The sequence below is a fragment of the Macaca nemestrina genome, chromosome 19, assembly GCF_043159975.1.
Source record: "Macaca nemestrina isolate mMacNem1 chromosome 19, mMacNem.hap1, whole genome shotgun sequence".
Taxonomy (NCBI): domain Eukaryota; kingdom Metazoa; phylum Chordata; class Mammalia; order Primates; family Cercopithecidae; genus Macaca; species Macaca nemestrina.
In genome coordinates this window covers 73,711,413-73,736,484 of record NC_092143.1, presented here as the reverse complement: position 1 = coordinate 73,736,484, position 25,072 = coordinate 73,711,413, and the positions used below count along the sequence as shown (strand labels likewise).

Here is a 25,072-nt window from a genome sequence, read left to right as displayed (position 1 = left end):
AAATTTTGAGCCATAGATCTTGTCTTTAGCTAATATTCATACATTTTCAAATGCATTCAGTAGAAAGGGGAGAGCAGTGGAAAGAATAAGGGCTTACTTGTTTTGAATCCAACTACTTCCTGGCTTTTTGACTTTGAGCAAGTTACTAAATTTCTCTAGATCCTTGATTACTTAATATCTACAATGAAATATTACCTCATTTTGTAAGGATTGAATGAAATAGTCATAAAGCCTTAGTTTTCTTTTAGCCTTTGAATCACTTAAGGGATGGAAAAAAGAAATCACATTTCTCTTTTGTCCTCCCCCTATTCATTCCACATGTGAATAGTGATTGTGGTGTTTTATAGTGGGTGGCAGTGGTGTATCCCCCCTTCTCCTTCATATATTTTAAAGAGAGTTAGTCATCATTTACCCCTCTTCATTTTTATTGTTTGTAGTATCAGTAGGTTTGGGGGATCTTTTAAAGCTGACAAGAATGTCATCGTTCCTGCCTTTCTTTGGTTTCTCCTTTCATAGAGGATCTTCAAATGCTTCCTTGAAAGAAGAGGAATGTAAAGAGCCTTTGCTTTTCCATTCTGGGGATCATTACCCCTTATCCGACGGAGATTGGTCCCCTTTAGAGACGTAAGTATCTTTGAAATTTCTTGGTTTCTTGAAAGAGGAAGGAGGATGTATTAATTAGCTTTTCTGTTAATCTATAGTAATGATATTTCCCGTTTCTCTCACACAGCCGAGGAACTGAATGTTTACTTTTAACATAAATATGAATCTTTTCTCTCAATGATTATTTTATTTCTAAATTTGATCTGACTTACTCTAACAGTGTTGGCCAGTTGTGGATCTGTATAATCAGCATGGAATTTAGCCATCTACAGTTTTTTTTTTTTCTTTTTCTTTTTCTTTTTCTTTTTTTAGTAGAGACAAGGTCTCGCTCTGTTGCCCAGGCTGGAGTGCAGTAGCACACTCATAGTTCACTGCAGCCTTAAACCCCTGGGCTCCCGTGATCCTCCCGCCTCAGCCTCCTGAGTAACTGGGACTACAGGCATGCACCACTGTGCTCAGCTAAGTTTTAAATTTTTTGTAGAGACAGTCTCGCTATTTTGCCCAGGCTATTGTTGAACTCCTGGCCTCAGGTGATCCTCTCATCTTGGCCTCCCAAAGCACTGGGATTACAGACATGAGACATTGTGCCCACTCATCTACAATTGTTAAAAATTCTCATCTTTTAGTGTCAACTGTTGGCTGTAACTGAATAATATAGTGGAAAAAAAAGTATAGCCATAACTGTTTATTCTGCAATCAAATCCTTGGGTGTTATGTTAATTTGCCTGCTCTTCCTTAGCCTACAAAATTATCTTCCTTCTCATTGACTTCTTGTGAAAAGCAAATGAGATTATGAATATGTAGTGTTTACAAAGGACCTGGTAAGTCCTCTTAAGTACTAATTGATGTCATTTTTAGTATTATTAAAGAACTCAGGTGGAAGAAATACTTGATCTTCCCTTCCGTGGAGTTTTTATATATGCAGGATAAAGTCGATATATTGACATTTGTTTCTTTTCATCTGTCAGGCTCAGCAACACTGAAGGTATCCCGACTTTCAAGTCATCATGTGTCTTTGTTCTGTTTGCAGCACCTATCCCCAGACGGTGTGTCCTAAGAGTGATTCCGAGCTGGAGGTGAAACCTGCTGAGAGCCTGCTCCGATCAGAGTCTCACATGGAGTGGACGTGGGGCGGATTCCCAGAGTCCACCAAGGTACTAGGGTTTACTTGCCTGTGGAAAGTGTCTGATTAAACAAGTGAAGACTCCCTCCACCCAGTAAAGGAGGCAGTTTCTGACTGAGCTCTCGTGAATGTAAATGATAGTGCTCTCATGTCATAAAAGTAAATTCAAAGTTAACATTTTTTGTAACGTTTGGACTATATATTTGCAACCGAAGGAATTCAGCAGTATTTTGTGTATATTTCTATTTACTGAATAATAATGATTGTCAATTATTATAAGGAAATTTTAAAAGACACCTTAAACTAAAATTTTCACACTGCATTTTTTAATTTTTTTGGAGACAGGGTTCTTGCTATGTCACCCAGGCTGGAGAGCAGTGGGTGCAGCCAAAGCTCACTGCAGCCTCAACCTCCTGGACTCAGGTGATTCTCCCGCACCAGACTTTCAAGTAGTTGAGACAGCAGATGTGTGCTCCCACACCCAGTTAATTTTTTTGTTTTTATTTTTTGTAGAGACAAGGTCTCACTATAACAGCTTGGTCCGATCTCAAACTCCTAGGCTCAAGAGATCCTTCTGCCTTGGCCTCCCTAGAGTGCTGGGATTACAGGTGTGAGCCACCATCCCCAGCCAACACTGAAATTTTAAACAAGAAGTTGTTAAACCTTTTTTTGCCAGCTCATAATGAAAGAAGAAAGAACTGGGAAGATAAATTTCTTGAGAGAGACAATGTTTAGATCTTCTGTTGAATTTAGGTTTTTTAAACATACATTTTGCTTACATTTGTGATCGAATTTAGACTTGCCACTTTTACACTGTTTTAACAGAGCCTTAATGTGGTCCAAGGAGGGCTAAATTTTCATTAAGTTTTCTCCGCCAAAATGAGTATTTTTTATTTCTTAGTAACTGAAAATTGTCAGTTTCCTCAGTCTTCTCCAGTATAACTTTTCAGTAGAACATTTAATGTATACGTTTTTTTTTTTGAGATAGAGTCTTGCTCTGTCACCTAGGCTGGAATGTATTGGGGCCATCTCGGCTCACTGCAACCTCCATCTCTCGGGTTCAAGCAATTATCTTGCCTCAGCCTCCTGAGTAGCTGAGATTACAGGCCCCTGCCACCATGCCTGGATGATATTTGTATTTTTAGTAGAGACAGGATTTCATCCTGTTGGCCAGGCTAGTCTCAAACTCCTGACCTCAAGTGATCTGCCTGCCTTGGCCTCCCAAAGTGCTGGGATTATAGGCGTGAGCCACCGTGCCCGGCCAGAACATTTATAAGTATCACGATATTGAGCAAAATGCAATTATTAGTTTTTCTCACTTTATTATGGAATTTTTACATGTTACAAAGTAAGATATTTAATGAATGTGTTAAGTTAAAAATAGAATGAACACATTGCCAGATTCTAACAAATACCCTGAAAGTAGTTTAATTTTTAAATAATTTAACTTTTTTAGGTCAGCAAAAGAGAACGATCTGACCATCATCCTAGGACAGCTACAATTACACCATCAGAAAATACCCATTTTCGGGTAATTCCCAGTGAGGACAGCCTCATAAGTGAAGTTGAGAAGGATGCTTCCATGGAAGACACTGTCTGTACCATAGTGAAGCCCAGACCGAGAGCCCTGGGTACACAGATGAGTGACCCAACGTCTGTGGCAGAGCTTCTCGAACCTCCTCTTGAGAGTCCTCAGATTTCATCTATGTTAGATGCAGACCACCTTCCCAACCCAACCTTAGCGGAGGCGCCCTCAGAATCCAAACCGGCAGCTAAAGTAGACTCGCCGTCAAAGAAGAAAGGTAATCATTTGTTTAATTTGGCTCCAGGTACTCTCAAATTAGATGGCACATTATTTCAGTGTTCCACATAACATGTGATGGGTGCCTCTGTATTTGTACTCACCAGTCAAAACCCATCGCACACTTTCTTTTTCTTTTTTTCTTTTTTTTTTTTTAGCTGGAGTTTTGCTCTTGTTGCCCAGGCTGGAGTGCAATTGGCGTGATCTTGGCTCACTGCAACCTCTGCCTCCTGGGGTCAAGCAGTTCTCCTGCCTTAGCCTTCTGAGTAGCTGGAGTTACAGGCACACATCGTCATCCCCAGCTGATTTTTTGTATTTTTAGTAGATATGGCATTTCACCATGTTGGCCAGGCTGGTCTCGAACTCCTGACCTCAGGTGATCTGCCCGCCTCGGCCTCCCAAAGTGCTAGGATTACAGGTGTGAGTCACCGTGCCCAGGCCCATCACTCACTTTCTTACAATTGCTTTGCATGGCGTCCCCCTGGAAAGTCCAGTTGGAGCAGGGCCTGACTTTTACACTCCTGTCTCCCGACTGTTGCTACTCAGTGGGTTCTTGAGAAGCATTTACTGAGAAAATAAATAATGAGTTGTAATCAATTGGTGAGTAAAATTAACCACTTTATTGATTAGGTATGTCAGTAAAGTGAAGTAGAATCTTAAAAAATTAGAATAGAGAAAAAATGTTTTCACTTGAAACATCTTCTTAGTTGAGGCTAAATTAGGTAGGTTTTTAGCAGTAATACTGGATAAAAGTAAACGCATACTAATTATGAGGATGTGATCTCTTGTGCTGATTATTTCCTTTTAAAATAGGTAGAAGTTTAGGTGCAGTGGTTCACACTTGTAATCCCAGTACTTTGGAAGCCGAGGCGGACAGATCACTTGAGCTCAGGATTTCAAGATCAGCCTGGGCAACACAGTGAAACCCTGTCTCTATTAAACATGGAAAACTGAGCCTGGCGTAGTGGCGTTGTCTGTGGTCCCACCCAAGCTGAGGTGGGAAGATCGCTTGAGCCCTGGGGCAGAGGTTGCAGTGAGCCAAGATCACGCCACCCCATGCCAGACCCTGTCTCAAAAATAATAATAATAAAAATTACCTTAAAAATTATTCTAATCACCTGAGCCCAGGGAGGTCAAGACTGCAGTGAGCTGTGATTGCACCACTGCACTCTAATCCGTGTGACAGAATGAGACTCTGTCTCAAAAAAAAATAAAATAGGTAACGAAAACATCCAACTGCTGGTTTAAGAGTTCTTCCTCACTTTTGGAACACAAGTTTAATCAGAACATCCTTACTATTTGAAAATAAAAAGCCAACCGTCACTACTCGGTACAGTAAGAGTCAGAACAGACATACTCAGAATCCTGGCCTTGGATCCTATTTTTAGGAAAGTGTGAAACCTTCCCTAAAATTACCCAACATCATATATAGCCAGCTACGTATTTCACTTAAAAAAAAAATTCTAGCGCCAAATATTAGGTAATTATAAACCAACTGAATACATATTTACTACAGGTATGGACCTTCAAGGTCACTCAGAAATAATTTATCCAAAATGAAAGAATGTGACTATGAAAGTGTTCATGGTCAAATCCAACCATCTAGCTAATGGTGGCTTAACTTGGCACCTGCTCTTCCACCAAAGGCCTGTAGCCATTTGTTCTGCTCTAAGAGATGTTAAGGAGGGAAATCTGGTTCTTTTAGGATAAATGCTTTGTTTTTGGAACTAGTGACCCTTGTTCTTTAGCACACAGTGCAGGATCTGACTAGAGACAGGAACCCTGAGTGGTTTTTACTATTCTTTGGCCTCATTCTTTTTCCCCTCTACTTTTTATTCTACATTTTGCCCTCCCTCTCTCCTTCTCAACCCCTCTCTCCCTACATCTCTCCATTCATCCACATGCAGTGTTTTATTAATAAAACATTTGAAAACAAATTGCAGGCATGACATTTCATTCTTAAATATGCCAGGATATACCTTCTAAGAATGTGAACATTCTCTGCATTGTCCCAGTACTATTGTCATCTTGAAGAATTCATGTTTACATTTCCCTAGTTGTACCAAGAATATTTTTTTAGCTGGCCTGTTTCCCAAGCCAAAATCACATCAGGGTTCACATGTTGCATTTGATTTTTATGTTTCTTTTAATTGATCTTTTTTATTTTAGAACGCTGTCTCATATACTCATACCCACTCTACACCCGTAATAGTAACCTTTTAAAGAGCCCAGCCAGTGTCTTCCAGGCTCTTTCATGTCCTGGATTTGTCTGTTTTTTTGAAGGTGACATTCCTGTATTTTCTTAACTGGTAGTTAGCTCTAGAACATACTGCCCACTGGAAATGGAATATGAATCACGTGTCATTTTGAATCATCTCATTGCCGATTTTAAGAAAGTAAAATAAGGTGAAATTAAGTTTAGTGATATATTTCATCTAAGCCAAAAAATCCAAAATATAATTTTACTGTGGAATCAATATAAAATTATTAATGAAGTATCTTAATTTTGTTTACCTCACTTTAGCAACAGTTTAAATGCTCAGTACCCACATGTGGCTGGTGGTCACTAGAGTGGGCAGTACAGGTCTAGAGGCTTAGAGTTATTATTTGAATTGCAGATCACTTTATTGCATATATTGGGTACTCATGTTGTATCTCGTGATGACCACTAATAGTAATGCTGAACGTGATTATTTAAGATGTTATCTGCCGCATCTATCCATTGTGAAGTGTTTTTTGTCCTTTTGTAGTTAGAAGGTAACGCAGGGTGGATACTTGGGCACCATGTGAATATCCTGTGCCCAGACAACCTTCCCTTCATGATTTTAGAGTAATGCCCTCGTTCCCAATGCAGGTCGTTGCCTTAAGTTTGGTCATGCTTGTTCTTACCTATAAATATAAAAAAGACTTCACCATTAAAATATAAATTATTTAGGGGCTAGTATTACTCAATTAACAGCAAATGAGAAAATAAGTAAAATCAAAGTATGTGTATGAAGCACTGAACTTCTCCTCTATTGGCATGGATGGCTGAGAACCAACCTAAGTAAAAAGGTTGGTTGACACCTATAAAATTAAAACCCTATTCAAATCCTGCTTGTCAGTCTTACTGTTTGCAAACCTGTGTGTGTTTTGCAAAACTGTAAATGAAGAATAACTAAATTCTTACCTCTGATTTTTTTTTTAAACAGGTGTTCACAAAAGAAGCCAGCACCAAGGACCTGATGATATTTACCTTGATGACTTAAAGGGTCTAGAACCTGAAGTTGCAGCTCTTTATTTCCCTAAAAGGTAGAGTGGTCCTTTTTATTGAAGGACAGCTCTGAAATAGTCTAATTATTTCTAGAGTAAAACATTTTGTCTCAGGAAAAAAGAACAAGATGATGGTATCCTTTAGCTAAATGTGATGATAGCTTCAGGTTTTGGAAAATTTAGAAATAGTTCATGTGTTATTTCAATATAGTGACTTGAAATTAATAATTACTTATGAAGACATTCTCAATACAATGAGGAGAGATACTAGTTAAACCTACGTAAGGGTATATGACTTTTGATTCGCTTTTCCTGTAGTGGTTAATACAAACTCAACATGCTTGGGGAAAGTTTTTAGCATTTATTTTATTATGTGTTTTAAAAGAAACACATCTTTATTTGAAAATGTTTTCCAAAGAAGGCTTTTACTCCTTTGGAGTCTGAGATCCTGAGCCTTTTCTGAGCCGGGTCTGGGTCTGGTGAGGCGCTGCCCCAGCCGCCCGTGCTCCCCACATGCCCTGCAGCCCCACAGCTGTCACCCAGCCTCCCTCACTGTCCTGCAACATTTTCCCTTTGAATTAATTCAGATAAGAGCCTCAAATATGATACACTTGGACTGCCTGCCCAAGTTCATTTCCAATCTTAGGAGAATTCTATTAAACTGTTACTCTGTGGTTACAAAAAAACAACTTTTCTCCATGGAAAATGTGACTTGAATATACCGAGCCATAGGCACACATAATTAAACACTTGTAATGAATTACTGAAAAGTATATTTTGTTTTTTATTTGGAATAGAAAGATGGGATTGACATAAGGCTATTTAAATTATTTACAGGTATTTTGGGAAAGTTCTTAAAACTCCTTTCTAGCTCTGTCCTAAATTTATCTCAACATATCTACTTCATTTGAAGTAATAGTTGGATTTTTTGAAGGGTGAAAAAACTGAAGCGGCTTTATTTTAACAGTAGGAAAGTTCAAATATAAGCTGTCATAGAATTACCACCTTTTCCCCACATTTCCCAGGCCTTAATCATTTATATTGGTATTCCTTAAGTATATGTCTTAGTTTCTCTTTTAAAAAGTGAGGAGAGTAACTAAGGTGGTGATATCTTACTCCACACTACTGTAATTTACCTGTTCACAGTCACTGTCCATGCGCTAAGGAAGCTTCTTACCTCATTAACTACTTCTTGAAACATTTCATAAATATTTAAAGATAGTGAGTGAGACTCTTGTAATCCATATAAGCATAGTCATGTCGTGATCCTTACCATCTTCATTACCAAATTTACAATATTGGTAATTATCACTGAACTTTAGTATAAATCACACACTTTTGTATTCGGTGGCATCCTGAGTCAGATGGCATCCCCGCATTTGTAGATGTTGTTACTTGTTGGGGTGACACTAACTGCTGTAGAGGTGGAACCCCTGATCTTGTTGGCCTACCACGATGGAATTTTGTTTCTTGCCCCTGTGAGAACGTGCTGCGTTGGTGTTTCAGGGGAGGCCTTGCCCATAGGGATTCAGGAACACAGGCTCCTTTCACCTTGAGGCTCTCACATCCCCATGGGGTCTCAGTCCAGAGTTTACGGGCAGCAGAGAAAGGAATGAGCATCGCATAGGAGAGGGCCCCTGGGGAGGGGCACCACGTATCCCTTATTCACGGCTTGGTCATGTGCTCACGTGGCCACACCTGACTGCAGGCGGGCCTTGCCGTGTGCCCCAGAGAAAGAGGACACAGGTGCGGTGAACACAGACGGGTTGGCCCTTGCCCCTTACCTCCAGTATAACAACAGTTCTGCTGATTTTCTGTTTCCAGTGAGAACATTCTGTCAGTCCAGTTAATCTCAATCTTGTGGGTGTGAGTGTGCATTGCTATTAAGAGAAAAAAATATCCAAAAACCTGAATTTTTTTTGTTGATTCAAATGCAAAACAGCTTTTGAAACTGTTTAGTTACAACATATCTGTAGTCTGCTGCCACCTACTGCTCGAAGATGAGATTTGTTGGAAAGAGCGAGTAAACCGCTGTTTTAAATCAGTATGAAAAATACTGGCTTTTTGAATAAAATAAGTGAATTTGAAAATTCTCAATATCTCAAATGTGAGCTGAAATACCTGTTGAAAGGGTATAGAGTAGTAAGCATTGGTGACCGTGAGACTTAAGATGCTGTGCCGTTCGTGATTGTTCGCTCTCATATTTGCACTTCATTGCATAAGGTTTCCCTTGATCACCTTCTGAAACCTGGCTTCTGTGCCTTATCTTGAAAAATGAAAATACTCAGGAACCTCACCTTTAGCTCCTGGAAGGACAGTTACGGATATCCAGTTTATTTCTCACTGCGTTTCTTTTTCTGGGTGGGTCTTGCCCCTGGAGAATTTGCTCGTTGAATTTCCCCTTCCTTCTTTGTGAGGTGACAGGCGAACTTAGGAAAGCCTTAGTTTTTAAAGAATATAACCTTGGACTACAGTAATTTTCTACAGGATGTGTAAAGTGCCACAGCTTTTTCTAGGACGTTAGGATCAAAGGTTTCCAAGCATCAGATTTTCTTAATTACCCTGTCATTTTCATCATGGAAATGTAAATAAATACTTATAACTATTTTACTCCTTTAATTAAAAATCAGAAAGGCCATAGTTGAAATGTTTGCATTATTGTGAATGACCGTAGTGATTTTGTGACATATTTACTATATTCACAGTTACTTTCTCACTAGTACTATATTAGGTTATCTTTAATGTCATTTATGATACAATTCTAAACCCTACCTAAGAAAAGTTATGCCTGATTGTAGGTCCATCTGTTCTTTTTAGGGGATGTGTTATTTGGTTTGAGCCCCCAGAGAACCATGCAGTAAACCAGGAATTCAAGGAGTTGTAATAACGCAGATCTTTTTCCCCATCCCCTGCCCACAGTGAATCGGAGCCCGGCTCCAGGCAGTGGCCTGAGTCTGACACACTCTCCGGCTCCCAGTCCCCACAGTCTGTGGGAAGCGCAGCTGCAGATAGCGGCACTGAGTGTCTCTCAGATTCTGCCATGGACTTGCCCGACGTTACCCTCTCCCTTTGCGGGGGCCTCAGTGAAAATGGAGAAATTTCAAAAGGTACGTTGGGTGTCGGTGTCCCGTCTTCCTTTCAGAGAGCAGTCTGGTCATCACTTGGTTAAAACTTGCCATGTAAGCAATATCCTGCCGTTTCAGGATATGTAAGTTCTTTAGTGATTTTGTGCAGGTAACAGGTATATTCTGTAATGTCAGACCCTTACACCCTCATTTAAGGTCTTCATTGACACCTGTTTATGGGGTGGCTTTGAGGTAGTGTGTCCTTAAAGGCTCTAATTTCAAATTAAGAGGTTGGGAGTTATCAGGCCGCCGTGTTTTCTGAGCCGTCAGGGTGGGATCATCACACTGCACCAGTTTTCCCGTCTGTAAAGTTACTGAAACATTTGTGGGAGTGGGGCCCGGCTGCCCTTCTGGAAAGCACTGGGCCTTAGACATGAATATAGGGCCCTGAAGTTGTAGAAATTGATTGTCCACTGAGTAAAGGGTCTTTCTGGCAAAAATTAGGAGGATTACTTCCTGTATAAGGCTGGAGGGTTGGCCCACGAGAGTAAAGCTTGCTCAGGAGTCGAGAGGGAGTTTAGCAGAGATGTCAGGACGCGTTTAGGCTGGGCTGAGTGCCGTGTGCATCTGTCCTCAATTCATCAGCATTTTTTTTTAACCTTCCTTTTTGAACTGAACTCTTCTTAGTATTTCTCAGTTTGGCCTGTGGCCCCTGTTTGATTTTCCTTTAAGGAAATATTTTCTTTCCATGACTACTGTCATCTTTTGTCTTCCCTTTCCCTTAGAGAAACTGAAGGCATGATGTGGCGGACGGTGTGGCCAGAGGCTCAGGACCATGTGTTCCTGAAGTCTTTCCTTTCCAGGGTCACAGGAAGCTCATTATGTGTCTTCTCTGTCTCTTCATTGTTTGTTTGCTTTATATTTTGCAAGAAATTTAAAGTGTGATATGGCCTGTGGTTCATTCTAGGGACAAAGTTAAATAGGTCACATTCTTTTTGTAATCCTCCTAAATGTTCAGTTTAAAAAATTATATATGAGGGAATGAGAAATACAAAATATGTAAAATATAAAAGTTACACCTTTGTTTTAAATATTGGTGACGTACTCTGGTAGAGTTTATTGGAAGAGGCAGAAATGGAAGTAAAGGTAAGTAATACACACATTGCCTGGAGAAACAATCCAAGTGAGCAGTGTCTCTGTTAGCCTAGATCTGAGAGAATACAGGTTTAGGCACAGGGTACAAAGATTCATGGGATGCCCTCATTCACTCTGTAAGCACTCTGGATTTATTTCACAGACCGTGAGCCTAATTCTAGGGTTTGTGTGTTTGTTTGTTTTTAATTCTCCAAGCAATCGTAAGATATGTGTTTTGTTGTTGTTGTTTTTATTGTTTAAGACAGAGCCTTGCTCTGTCACCCAGGCTGGAGTGCAGTGGCGCCATCTCAGCTCACTGCAACCTCCATCTCCTGGGTTCAAGCGATTGTCATGCCTGCCTCAGCCTCCCGAGTAGCTGGAATTACAGGTTTGTGCCACCACACCTGGCTAATTTTTGTATTTTTAGTAGAAATGGGGTTTCACCATATTGGCCAGGCTAGTCCGTAACTCCTGACCTCAAGTAATCGGCCTGCGTTGGCCTCCCAGTGTTGGAATTACAGGCATGAGCCACTGTGCCTGGCCCAAACAATTTTAAGATACGTTTTGATACAATGTAGCTTGCTAAAGCTGTAAGATTATTCCCCAGTTATGCCATTGCCTGCCAGTAAAGTTTCTTCCTCTGAGAATAGAACTTAAGAGTTTTCGTGTGTGTGTGGGTGTGTGTGTGTGTGTCTGTCTGTGTTTGTCTTCCATCCCTCTCTAGCCACATCTGTATGTATTTTTTTGAAAGTCTCTGGCGTGTCCCATTTTACTAGTTTGTTTGTTTTCACTGGGAGACAGTGGAAAAGGAGAATAGAAAAGAAGTGTTCTTTCTTGTCCTGGGGGAAAAAAGCATTTGACATGTTGCTTTTGATGAATATTCAAAAATTAGTTTTTTTAGAAAGATGATTTTAGCCTGCAATTTCTGCAGTGCACAGAGTATTATAATAATCTCATAGGGATTTATATAATCTCTAACCAAATTGATTATTATTTTACATTGCAGAAAAATTCATGGAGCATATCATTACTTATCATGAATTTGCAGAAAACCCTGGACTTATAGACAATCCTAACCTTGTAATAAGGATATATAATCGGTAAATACTCCAGCTTTTATAATTGTTAAATACTCTTGCCATTTTTTTACAAGCCATTTTTAACTGTTACTTATCAAAGTTTCCCTTCTTACAAAACTTGTCATCTCATATAAATTAGCCACTGGGCAATGACTTTGAAGTGAAAGTAAAGCTTCAATTTTATTTTTAAATGAAGCATTGAAACGTTACTCTGTTTGATAGATTTTACGGCTTTTCTGTTCAGAGAAGTTGTGCTTGAAGCTGTGATTCGTGTGACAAAAAATTTAGCTAATCATCTTTATTGAAAAGAATGAGCAATTTTATGTGTCACTTCTCTCCTCTCTCCCTTCCCCATTCCCTCCCCTTCTCTCTTGCTCACTTTCACTGTGTAATGGTTTTGCACAATTTTTGTTTCTCACAGTTACTATAACTGGGCTTTGGCAGCTCCCATGATCCTTAGCTTGCAAGTATTCCAGAAGAGCTTGCCTAAGGTGAGGCGATCCACCATCTGCTGCCTTTCCGAAAGCATCCACTGCGTCCAGTACTTACACAAATCCATGTGTGCATATTTCTGACCTGGGTACTAGTCAAAGTTTTACTTGAGCTAAATATTTAATATAAAAGATCAAAGTCATATGTACCCACTCAAAATATCTCATGCCCAAACTCTAGGAAATTAGCAGGGCTGCCACTTCTTTATTTCACTTTTAGTAGATATAAATACTAGTTTCTGATGGTCTGTAAAAGTTGAGAGATTTTTCTAATCATAAGTTAAATATGGACATGAATGAAAAAAACGTTTTCTCCCGTTAATATGGGAAGCAGCAGCAAGAAGAAGGTGATGTAGCCAAGAGAAGCTTGACATCAGTGTGGTTAGGGCGGATGGTGTTATATACAAATTCACAATTGGTTTTTAATCTGTCCACCAAGAAGACATCATCAGCCTAGTTGGTCCTCTTAGCTCATGAGGACCACATTTTCCAAAGATAGATAAATTAGATTTGCCCACCTGTCAGCCCCTAAGGTCCTACATAGCAGACCGTGTGGTCTCATGCCACAGAGCTGTCACAAAGCTGTGCCATGAAAGTAGGACAGGGTCTGTCTCTCGGAGGTGTTAAAAACACTAGAGGAGTCTGGGAAGTGTGGAGAGAGCATTGCTCACATTCTCACATTCCATAGTAAGGCCCTGTCCTTCAGGCTAGCATAGAAAGTAGGTGCTGTGTGGCCAATAGATTGCCCAGACTAACCCAGCTTCGTTGTTTTCAGGCCACAGTTGAGTCCTGGGTCAAAGACAAGATGCCAAAGAAATCTGGTCGCTGGTGGTTTTGGCGAAAGAGAGAAAGCATGACCAAACAGGTAACAGACCTAGAGGTCATCATTTCCATGGGCTGAAAGAATCTTTCATTTATTCAAAAAACCTTTTTGTCAGGCACAGGAATGTGGACTGTATAGTGCGATCTTACCATATAGCAGTTTCCATTTTTGAGCACTTACGACGTGCAGGTGCTGTCCCAAGTGCTTTGCATACATTACCTTGGTCCTTTACTGTAGCTCAGCACTAGAGATGCTGGAGTTGCCATTTCACAGGTAAGGAACGTGGTTGCTTCACAAAGTCACGTAACTGGTGAGAGATGGAGCTGGGGCAAGACCTCGAGTCTGACTCCAGAGCCTGTGCTCTTTCTACTGCATTGCATTACCTATCAGATAGGAGCAGAAGGTTGTCGTCCCCCTGCACAGCTCCAGATACAAATAACCAGAATCTGTCCCACCAGGTCTCCATGGAAATTCATCCAGAGAACCATACTAAACATGCAGCAGAGCAAGTTTTTTCCCCAACACCTTCTGAAAAAGAGGGTTCAGGGAGTTTTCACCTGTTTTTCAAATGTCAGAAGGGAAGTCATGCCTGAACGAAGTTCATGTCCACATCAGCATGGGGGGGGGGGCTGCCTTTCAGTCCCTTCTGAACACGCTGAGTTACGCTGAGGAGAAGGAAGCTGGGGACCTAACAAGTGTGGGTCGCTTGTATTATGTTTTGTGACTTGAAATGGTGCTCTTAAAATGCTTTACTTCTGGGTCTGTAGGGACAGTGATTTGCATAGAAGCACATGACTTCTGTCTTAGGTTTCTAATTTTTTGGCTCAGAGTAGAGAGTCTGGTTTTTGAGCATTTTTAAGTTGTGGGTTCAGAAAGCAGTTGTGTTCTTTCCTAGAGAGGGCTGCTGATGCACTTGGCTTATCTGTAGGGAAAAAATTGCATGTTGCCATTATCATCTTGCTGTTACAGCTGCCAGAATCCAAGGAGGGAAAATCTGAGGCACCGCCAGCCAGTGACCTGCCATCCAGCTCCAAGGAGCCGGCCAGCGCCAGGTGGGTGCCCTGTCCTCTGCCCAGCTCATAGCACTCAGGCCCTCCTCGCAGGGCCATTACTTCTACGTTGATTTGGCAGCTTTTTTAGTTCTTGGGAACATCTTCTACAGATATGACATGATGTGATGTATTTGTGCCACTTAGCAGATGACAACTGCTTTTCTAAAAAACATCACCAGCTTAGAAAAATAAACACCTCCCTCCTTGTGGAGCCGTGGCATCAGCGTATGGGAGCGGGTTGTCCCCGGTGCCCCTGCTCCCCTGCATCCCATCCAGAGCCACAGGGAGACATAAAAAATAATCTGAAGGTTGGCTTGGGTGGATTTCATTTCCTGGAAGAAATAGCATTCTTTGGACAGTGAGGGTGAGCAGCCCTGAGAGGAGTTGCTCTCGATACGCCCTGTTCCTGCTTCTGCCTGTCCACCTCCCCCAGGCCGGTGCGTGCTTGCTTCTCCCAGCCCTTGCCTGTCTCATTTAGTGTCTAAGGCTGAGGTTTTATTTTCTTGCCCCTTACCAGCCCCCATCCTGTATCTTTTAAGGGGTGTCTAAAATCTTTCTTACTAGTTTTTGATTTTTTTCTAGAGTCTCACTGTGTCACTCAGGCTGGGATGCAATGGCATAATCATAGCTCTTCAGGTCATGCAATCCTCCTGCCTCAGCCTCCTGAGCAGCTGGGACTACAGGCATGGGACACGATGCCTGGCTGATTTTTACATTTGTATTTTGTAGAGACAGGGTCTTGCTATGTTGCCCAGGCTGATCTCAAACTCCTGGGCTCAAGCAATCCTCCTGCCTCAGCCTCCCAAGTAGTTAGGACTACAGGCAAGTGTCACTACCCCTGGCTAATTTTTAAATGTTTCGTAGAGACTAGGTCTCCCTATGTTGCCCAGGATGGTCTCAAACTCCTGGCTCAAGCTGCCCTCCTAACTCGGCCTCTCAGAATGTTGGGATTATAGGTGTGAAGCACCGCGCACCCAGCCCCAAGTTTTGTTAAATCATTGTAGACGATTATGTTTTCTTTAATTTGTACCTTGTGAAACATACATACCCTTCTCAACAAGAGTCAGTAGACCTTCTGGCATTCACTGGGCATAGCAGAAAACAGCGGGTCGCAGTCAGAAAGTAAGTACTTGCCAGTTACGCAAGTGGCCTGATCAGTTAACAAGATGAGTATTTCAGGCACGAAGAGCTGTGGATACGGGAGAATGGCAGGAGGGATAACTCTACCCGTTCCTAGAAAGGATTTAGGATATCTTTATTTTCATGATCCTCAATGAAAAGCTCTCATCAATAAAATGCCGTGCTGCCTCTTCCGTAACTGGGCTAATGTTGAACAGGCCGGCCGAGAATGACTCCTCGAGTGATGAGGGGTCACAGGAGCTCGAAGAGTCCATCACGGTGGACCCCATCCCCACCGAGCCCCCAAGCCACGGCAGCACAACTTCATATAAGAAGTCTCTGCGCCTCTCCTCAGACCAGATCGTGAGTCTTGCGTGATCCGCGTTGTCCAGTAGGACTTATTTTAGTAACAGTTTAATTTGATGCACATCCTCTTCTGTCCACCTGTCCCCAGCTGCATACGTGCCACACGGCATGGTCGTGTCAATGCCTATCCGTAGTGGAACCACAACCCCCACCCCCAAGAGCTATCAGGCCCACCTGGGGGACCTGTGGCTTGGGTCCTGCCACCCACCCCAGACCTCCTTCCTCCTCCATCTCTGAGAGTCAGTCGTACACAGCTAACCCAGCGCTGAGCCAGGTGCTGTCTCTTAGGAGCCACAGCAATAGAGAAATGACATTTTAGACACAATTTCTCCTCTCTTATTTCCCACCCTGACTTTGACCCATTTTCGGTATGAAAAGGTCTTGCTGGGACCAGAGCAGGCTGTGTTAAAGCAGTAATTCTCAGTTATGGAAGAAGAGTAGTAGACCTTTTGCCTTGTGGAGGTTCAGAGAAGTCCTTGGAACTCCAAAATACTGTTCAGGCAGTGGCTCCCTCAGTGTTGTTAGCTGTGCCTGGCACAGGGTGGGCTGTGTCTAACACCACGGAAACCATCCTGCCTCTTGCTGGGATTCCGAGACACTAGTTGTTGTTCTGTAAATTTTTAAATTGTTTCAAACTGTATGTTTTCAGCTGATTTTCTTTATTCTTATGCTTTTTAAAAAGGCAAAACTGAAGCTCCATGATGGCCCAAATGATGTTGTGTTTAGTATTACAACCCAGTATCAAGGCACCTGTCGCTGTGCAGGGACCATTTACCTGTGGAACTGGAATGACAAGATCATCATTTCTGATATTGATGGGACAATAACCAAGTAAGCTCAGTCCTTCGGGTGGGTGGCTGGGAGCAGCCCCGTGCCCAGGGAGGGGCAGGCAGTGCATGGTGGGGAGTTCCTCACCTGGGGCTCGAAGCCCTCAGCCAAGGCATTTTATAAGCCATATGCCCTGAGGCGTCCCCAGTATCGTCCACATGGGGTCACTTTTTTGCATGGAGGAGATGGTGAGGGTGCATAACAAATGTCAAAAATCACTTTTGGAAAGATTTAGTTATTTGGTTTCAATTCTGATATGAAAACAAGCCCCTTGACATTAGAGTAGAGGAAAAGAGAACGTGTGGTGGTCAGTTACCTCTGAACACACGCATCTGGTTCTCATGAGACTCCACTTTCAGAAGCACCTCAGTGGGTGCACTTGCATGGGACGGCCTTGCAGTTGCTTGAAGCTGTGATTAAACCCCTTTCAAGAGTGTCCCACCACCAATTAGTTATTGGCAGCTGATAGTCAACCAAATAGGAAAACACTGTATGTGTTTGATTCCTGATACCTTTTTCCTGTTTCTACTGTCTTAGGTCGGATGCTTTGGGACAGATTCTCCCACAGCTGGGCAAAGACTGGACTCACCAGGGTATAGCAAAGCTCTACCATTCCATCAATGAGTAGGTACCCTCCCCACATGTTAACTCGCTCTGGTGAGCTGGAAGCTTGCTTTAAGAACAGTAGAACAATGGTGTAAGTCTTCAGTCCACACAGGCCATGTGTTTATGCTGAAGCATCCCCGTCTTCCTCACTCCTTTCCTGTTGATGGTGTGGGAGCCGTGTGCACCTGGCATTGACATCGAACCATGTGTCTTACCTGTGTCATCTCAGTTAATTCTCGTGGTTCTGTGTTTCAGGCACTGCCTACATCTATAACTAGAACAATAGTTATTTTTTTAGCTAGAATTTAACAAGATAGCTGATTTTCATTTTTGGTTTATTTTCTGGGTATTTTAAAATCGTATTTCTTTTTTTTGAGATGGAGTTTTGCCCTTGTCACCCAGGCTGAAGTGCGACGGTGTGACCTTGGCTCACCGCAGTCTCTGCCTCCCAGGTTCAAGTGATTCTCCTGCCTCAGTCTCCCGAGTAGCTGGGATTACAGGCACGTAATTTTGTATTAGTGCGGATGGGGTTTCATCATGTTGGTCAGGCTGGTCTCGAACTCCCAACCTCAGGTGATACCCCCGCTTCGGCCTCCCAAAGTGCTGGGATTACAGGCATGAGCTACCGCACCCAGCCTTAAAATTGTATTTCTTTGAGTAGATAGTGCACGCATGCATGGGGGAAATAGTTCTTGCATGGGCTGCTCTCTCTTGTGGCACCCTTTGCGGGGAAGATAGCAGTGCCATGGCCTTTGTGGGTTCTTAATACATATATTACATTGATCTGAAGAATCTCAGTGTCTTCAGCATTAGTTGAGAATGCCATAATAGGAAAATTACGAGTATGTCAGTTACCTGGGTATAATTTTGCTTCTTGTCTGATGGAGTGGTTTGCATCTTGCACATTGCCTTTATAAATAAGATCCCCTGTATTTTTTTCTTTACAGTGTGTAATTTAAAGATAGTCCAAGGTTTTTTCTGTCCTCTAATCTGGTTTTCATGGACTAGATGCCGAACATTTTATATCAGTACTTAGAAATTTAACATAATCCTTAGTTGCCTGTACATCCATTTTTTTCCCACGTTTTCCATGGAAAGCTGAAACCTCTATAATCCTAAGCAGTTTCCTACTAAATTTGAGAATTTGGTTTTCACAGTAAACGAGAGGAACTTTATTTGGATCTTTTAAAAGAAAAGCGTGGGCCAGGCATGGTGGCTCACACCTGTAATTCCCAGCACTTTGGGAGGCTGAGGTGGGCAGATCACCTGAGGTTAGGAGCTCAAGACCAACTTAGCCAACGTGGTGAAACCCTGTATCTACTAATAAATATAAACGTTAGCCGGGCATGGTGTCACATGCCTGTAATCCCAGATACTTGGGAGGCTGAGGCAGGAGAATTGCTTGAATCCGGGAGGCGGAGCTTGCGGTGAGCCGAGATGGCACCACAGCACTCCAACCTGGGTAACAGAGTGAGACAAAACAAAAAAGAAAAAAGTATCAGGGTTTTTTGTTTATTGTTTTTCCTCTTAACCAGAACATGTGGGCTAACAGGGTGTATTTTCTTTCAGGAACGGCTACAAGTTTCTGTACTGCTCGGCCCGTGCCATTGGCATGGCCGACATGACCCGTGGCTACCTGCACTGGGTCAATGACAAGGGCACGATCTTGCCCCGGGGCCCCCTGATGCTATCCCCCAGCAGTTTGTTCTCCGCCTTCCACAGGTACCTTTCCGGCAGGCAACTTGCTGCCCCACATGCTGGGCCCAAGGTGGGGGGATGTGTGGGAACAGATGTCAGATGTTGGAGCTGCCAGGCCTCTCCCAGTTCTTTGGTTCCTGGTGGTGTCCTACCACATAACTGCTCACCTGCCATGTGGTGGGCCTGGTGAAGAAAGGTTCTAGAAACTGTCAAGTTTTCTCCTTCCCTAAACTTCCACTCAAATTTTCATAGTTATTAGACTGGCAAATAAGGATAAGGAAAGATTCCAGTTACAAAGGATTGAAGAAATTGGGTGGTTGTGAGCACTAAAATTTTTTTTAGAACCACTCACTGGGGAAAAACGACCATTTTGAGATTGGTGATTGTATTTGTATTTTTTTCTTAGAGAAGTGATAGAAAAGAAACCAGAGAAGTTCAAAATTGAGTGTCTAAATGATATCAAGAATCTGTTTGCCCCGTCCAAGCAGCCGTTCTATGCTGCCTTTGGAAACCGTCCAAATGTGAGTATCGCCTGGGCTCTGAGTTCTGATACGGGTGAAATTCAGAGGGATGTACTTTGTGGGGCATAGCCATCTCCCAATTCTCAAAGCAGTTTTGTAAGCAAAATGACGCGTCTTTTCTGCTGGCTCAGTTTTCACTTGACCTGTTCCAAATATCTCTAGCAACTGGGGAGGTCCTGTAGGTGCAGATCTGCCCCAGAATTTATACGAAGGATGCTTTTCCATCATTTCTGCAGCTGCCATTCCATATCCTCAGGCAGCTCCGGCTCCTCTTCTAAGCAGTTCTAAGCTGCGTCCTTAGATCACCCCAGAGCCAGGGTCAGTGCTGGCCCTTTGCTAACACTTCCCAACCTGCCTACCTTCCACAGGGCCATCGGGCCTCAGGTGAGCAGATGTGGCTTCCCTGGCCTTTTCTGTACCAGGGCCCCTGGCCTCCCTTTGGTGGCTGCCCAAGTTATCTGACTCTCCAAGCACCACTCTGTAGTTTATGTTTGTCTAAAGCTCAGTTTCGGTGGCAACGGCACTGTGCCGCCTCCACACGTTTTCTGTCGAGTCTGTGTGTGCAGCGCTGCTGGCTCACGAGGAGCCTGAGAAGCACCTCCTGAGTTCTCCTCCCTGGAATCTGCTTGCTATTTTCTTCTGCAGGATGTCTATGCCTACACACAAGTTGGAGTTCCAGACTGTAGAATATTCACCGTGAACCCCAAGGGTGAATTAATACAAGAAAGAACCAAAGGAAACAAGTCATCGTAAGTACATTCTCAGCTCTCAGCCCAGCGCCCTGCAGCCAGGGGTGCAACTGGGGACAGACAGACCCTGTCCCTTTCCCCCCGATCGATCCTTGAGATCAGGCCCCAATCAAAGGATCACTACATCTCTGTGGGTATCGCTCTTTCACAAGAACTATTCGAGGGGTCCCTGGTTCTCCTAGACTTGTAAGAGGGAGTTTGAGCCCTGGGATGGGACTGGGGCCTGCCTCTGAACCTGCCCGTCTGAGCAATCTGAGTGACAGCTTCACAGCCCCCCGTCTTGTGCCTTTGACCGATCTTGAAGTGATAGCCTGTGCCTCTTCCCCAACCCTTCTCTTAGGTATCACAGGCTGAGTGAGCTCGTGGAGCATGTGTTCCCCCTTCTCAGTAAGGAGCAGAATTCTGCTTTTCCCTGCCCGGAGTTCAGCTCCTTCTGCTACTGGCGAGACCCGATCCCTGAAGTGGACCTGGATGACCTGTCCTGAGGCGGCACCTCAGTGGGTGGGCAGGGCTCGGTCCCCCTCCCCACAGCAAGGGAAGGTGGCTGGCTCTTCTGCTGACCTCGGATACCAGCCTTCCCCAGCGGGGACAGGCGCTCCTGGAGCTGGTCCCACCACCCTCCTTTGCCTTCCCAGGCTGGCTGCTGAGGCTCGGCAGGTCTGTAGCTCAGCAACTGGAAGGAGAAGGGAGGAACTGGGCTGGGGCTGGAGGCCTGGGATCCCTCCTCCGTGGGTTGCTACACGTTTCCTGCTGTGAGCTAGGGGCTACTTCCATTGCATCATTTTAAAGGAAGAGAAAAGCAGCTAAAAAAGAGTGGACCAAACCACTGCACACAGGGCAGTGTTACAGTTTCCACTGGGCAGTTGAGGTGGCTTCTCTAACTGGGGCTGTCAGGGTCCCTGAACTGCTGCAGGCCCAGTCAGTGATGCTGGCTGAAGCTGCCTGTGCACGTTTCTTCTCTGGGCGCCTCATTTCCTGCTACACTGAAGAAGTCAGCCGCTCCAGTGGGCCAAGTTGGGCAGGACCCCCACCCCCCATAGGGCCCATGCACCAGAGCCACTGAGCCCAGTCCCATAAACCTGGCCCTCTTTGGGGAAAGATCCCCACAGAGCATCCTCATCTGTGACGACTCCACGAGCCCTTTAAGTTATTTCTTAGACCCCACCAGAAGAACAGGTCTCACAGGTATATATTTGATGTCTGTAATAACAGTGGGAAGGTGGGTCTTAAGGAAAACCAAACTCCCCCCACCCCCCCAAACAACTCTGCTTTTAGGAGACCTCAGAAATGCAGATAGGCAGTTGAGTGGGTCCTGGAAAGAGCGCTGGATCCCTCTGCTTGCTGCCTGGTGCGGGCCTTTGGAAAACGTCTTGCTTTGGGACAGGACTTGTAAAATTCCGTGATTCAGATTTGTCAGGGAAGCACAGTGAAGCTGCTTAAAGGCACTGGCTAGCAGTGTGTGACTTTGGCTTTTGGAATCACGCCCTGCAATCGGGCCCGTGAAAACCGTGTCCAAGAGGGATCTTGGAGCTCCTATGGAGCAGACTGACCCCGAGCAGTGTCCCCAGCCCAGCCCTGAGAGACCCCATGGGAACACGGGTGCCTGTGTATTTTCACTAAAATATCCATGGTAGCTCCATTTACTGATGCGGTTGTAATGAGCTCACATCACATCTGAAGAGATGGCACTAGGGAAAGGTGTGCCATAAGCTGCTCTAGAGCTTTTGGTATGCTGAGTGTTGACAGAGCTGCACTGTAAAATCGAGAGAACTGGCAGGAGCCCAGAACCAACCCCAGGTCTTGGTCTCCATGGGCGAGAACACAGGACGTGGTGGTTCCTGAGCAGAGAGGGATCTGCAGATCCAGGCTTGGTGCTCGGGGTGGTCTCATGGCCAACTCTTCATGCCCCTGCCGTTCTAGTGCAACCTCTACATGTTTTAGTTTGCTTCACCTAAAATAATGCTGATCTAGAGATAGAGAAAATAGGGGTGGATATTTTTCCAGATTGGAGAGTTGAAAGTCCCTGACTGATTTCAGCCATTTTTCCTAGTGCTGTTGGATGCAGAGACAGTGTTGAAATCCCCTAAACACAGTTCTCAGTGGCAAAACCTAGGAAGGCTCACGTTCCCAGAGAAGGGACCACATGAGCCTTCTCCCATGCAAAGCTTCCCCCAGTTTAAATAGTTCACAAGGACTATTTGTTTAATGAGTTTGTTTATGTACAGTAGGTTAGGGATCCTGGGTTCTGTTGATATGAAGTTCTACCCCGTTTGTGAATTAAAATTCTAGTACAGCAGCCATGCAGCCACCTTATTTCATAGCTGCCATCTGTGTGTCCTCTTGACTGCCTTCTATTTAGAGGAAGAATGAGAGCTTTATGTGCTTAACTGAGCTTATAGTAGGACTTCTTTGCATCTGTATGGTACTGAAAAATCAATATACATCTTTAATCCTTTTTAGGTTGTCCTTTAAAGAGTTTTTGACTAGTTTCTTTTTCTTGACAGTTCTTCTCTTTGGACACATGGGCCTTCTTCGAGGGTTCAGTCTAGGCCCCGGCTCTCCTGGCCCTGTGTTGAGGGTAGCTGGTCCCTCTGTCCCTGTGTCTGCTAGCACTAGACTTTGTTGCTACACAGATTGATCCAGTGGGTACATAGGCTAATTAATGTGAGTCTTTTTCCTTGTTTAAAGGAGTCCCTCTTGCTGAAAGTACATGATTACTATTGCTGTAGTGTTAGGAAAGTATTAAGTTTGTGCTGAAAATCCATTGCCATTTGGTACAAATGCCATTTGTTCTTTCTGTGAAAGAGATGCCCTCGAGTGTGTTTGTACACAAACCCTTAGGATGGTGAGTTGAAGCATCACCCTCGCGCTATCTTCAGTGACGGGTGACAGCTCAGGGAGATGGCAGGCAGATTGGGCTCTTAAGTCATTATTCTCTCAGTTACTCCATTGGTGAAGTGGCCCTTTCCCTCTTTGCAGTTCAGTCTAAGTCTCGTATCTGCTTTGCTGTCTGTGTGCTGAGGCTCGTCCTGTGTGAGTTGCTGTCTGCCTCTTGTCCGGCTGTGAGGTGCTCGTGTAGACCTGGAGCATGCAGGCTGCCTCCATGTTTGGGTGCTGTGTTGCGTTTTGCTCTGTCTAAAAACATCTGCATAGTTTTCAGCTGGAAAAAGAAAAAACTTAAAAATGGGATGTCCTAAAATGAAAGCTGCTCAAAGTCACAGAACAAGCGAGGGACAAAGGAGATAGGATGACTGGGAAGTGCTGGCCGTGAATAGCCCCTGTGACTGGGGCCTGCACACAGCACTTCCACAGTTGGCACTGTGGGTGCAGGCCAACCCTTTAAAGAACAAAGAAGTCGGCTCTGTCACTTTTTGCAAATTGGCAAAAACGGACATTCAGGGAGTTTCATGTTTATCATCCTATGATGTTTTCCCATGTTTTTGAGCTTCCGGGGTTTAATAAAATTGGTTAAAAATTGAGTCTTTTCCTGAAGTAAGTGCTCTTTCCAGGTGAAAACTACTCTTTTGGTTTTGTTTGAAAGAAAGAAAGGGAGGGGAAACTTTGCTCTTTTAATAATTATGTTCAGCCTATGATGAAGTATTTGATTATTAGACAGCAACGTCACTAATAAGTTTTAAGTTGTCCAAAGTTAATTGTAAACATCAGTACAGTACTCTTAGTTACAGTAAAGCAATTGTCACAAGATGAATGGCTCATATTTTGGTGCAGTGTTTGATGTTCAAAACAAAATGTTACAACAATAAACGAACATACACTGAATGCATTCGGCTCTTTTCTTCAGGGGACATTGAAACCATCTTTTTAGATTCTTGCCAGAAATTGGTAATTTCCATAAATTAGTATCTTGATCGTTGCTGACACTTAAATTTGTCTACAGGAGGAGCTCCTTTTTGTTGCTTATTCTTAAAACCTGGCTCCAGAAGTACAGCTACACCCCCAGGAACTAACCTCTTGCTTTGTACCTTCTGCCAGGAAGTGACCCATCCTATGTGACTTGTGCTGTGGTCTCGCGGCTGTCCAGGAGGCTGTGTTTACCTCCTATCCCTAAGCCCTTGAATTCCCTGGGAGTCCTGTCCAGGGCCCCTGGACACCCCACCTTTCCTTAAACCGTTCCTCAGGGTGGATACGATTTAGCAATCAATCCTGATGTTTCCATCACAGAGTCAGAGGGAACTTTGATCAAAACCACATCTCATCTATTATTTAAATACTGATCTTTTGTCCTCTCAGATTGCTGGGCCCTGCATCCCAAAGGCCCTCGACAGGAGCGTGTGTTCAGGATGGAAACGTTTTGCATTTCATGCCTCCCCGCCATGACGTGATGGCAACCATGGGTCTTTAGGAACACAAAAGAAGAGCTCAGGGAAATTGGTTACAAAGGAAATGGTCTTTACCCAGAACAGCTTTGAGGGCTTCAGGGGAGCAGTGGACTTTGCATCCCTGAGCTCTGAGGATGTGCCTGTGCGTGGCTTCCTTCTGTTGTGCCCTGCACCCACTGGAGTTGGCGTGTGTCCTTCCCTTTTCCTTCCCGTTTATAGGATGGTATAAGGAAAATACACATTTATGTTTGAAAAGGGGCTGTGGTGTGGATATGTGCAAAGCTGGGTTTCCAAGCTACAGGCATGAGCTTCAGTGACTCCAATCACAAATACTCCCTGTCAAGCTGCAAATACATAAATTGTGAGAAAATTAGTCATCTGGGAAAGCTAGATTAACATGCCAACCAGGAAGTAATTTCAAA

At 43.7% G+C, this 25,072-nt stretch overlaps 1 protein-coding gene across 7 annotated transcripts in view; it reads left to right on the top strand.

Annotated features, from left to right (window-relative positions):
- The window catches only part of LOC105478818 (lipin 2), a 92,798-nt gene extending 68,708 nt beyond the window's left edge, over positions 1-24,090 (top strand). For 6 of the 7 annotated variants that reach the window (XM_071085591.1, XM_071085593.1, XM_071085592.1 and 3 more), the window contains 17 exons: positions 517-624; positions 1,634-1,757; positions 2,072-2,149; positions 3,183-3,528; positions 6,719-6,818; positions 9,699-9,886; positions 11,985-12,078; positions 12,479-12,548; positions 13,324-13,413; positions 14,341-14,423; positions 15,761-15,905; positions 16,591-16,739; positions 17,274-17,360; positions 18,912-19,064; positions 19,447-19,561; positions 20,207-20,310; positions 20,651-22,489. In XM_071085591.1, coding sequence (XP_070941692.1) covers positions 517-624; positions 1,634-1,757; positions 2,072-2,149; positions 3,183-3,528; positions 6,719-6,818; positions 9,699-9,886; positions 11,985-12,078; positions 12,479-12,548; positions 13,324-13,413; positions 14,341-14,423; positions 15,761-15,905; positions 16,591-16,739; positions 17,274-17,360; positions 18,912-19,064; positions 19,447-19,561; positions 20,207-20,310; positions 20,651-20,795 — 2,179 coding nt within the window. In that variant the 3' untranslated portion in view covers positions 20,796-22,489. Of the gene's footprint in view, positions 1-516; positions 625-1,633; positions 1,758-2,071; positions 2,150-3,182; positions 3,529-6,718; positions 6,819-9,698; positions 9,887-11,984; positions 12,079-12,478; positions 12,549-13,323; positions 13,414-14,340; positions 14,424-15,760; positions 15,906-16,590; positions 16,740-17,273; positions 17,361-18,911; positions 19,065-19,446; positions 19,562-20,206; positions 20,311-20,650 lie in introns of all 7 variants that reach the window. The other variant, XM_011736446.3, reaches the window with a different exon arrangement.
- The last annotated feature ends 982 nt before the right edge of the window (positions 24,091-25,072 follow it).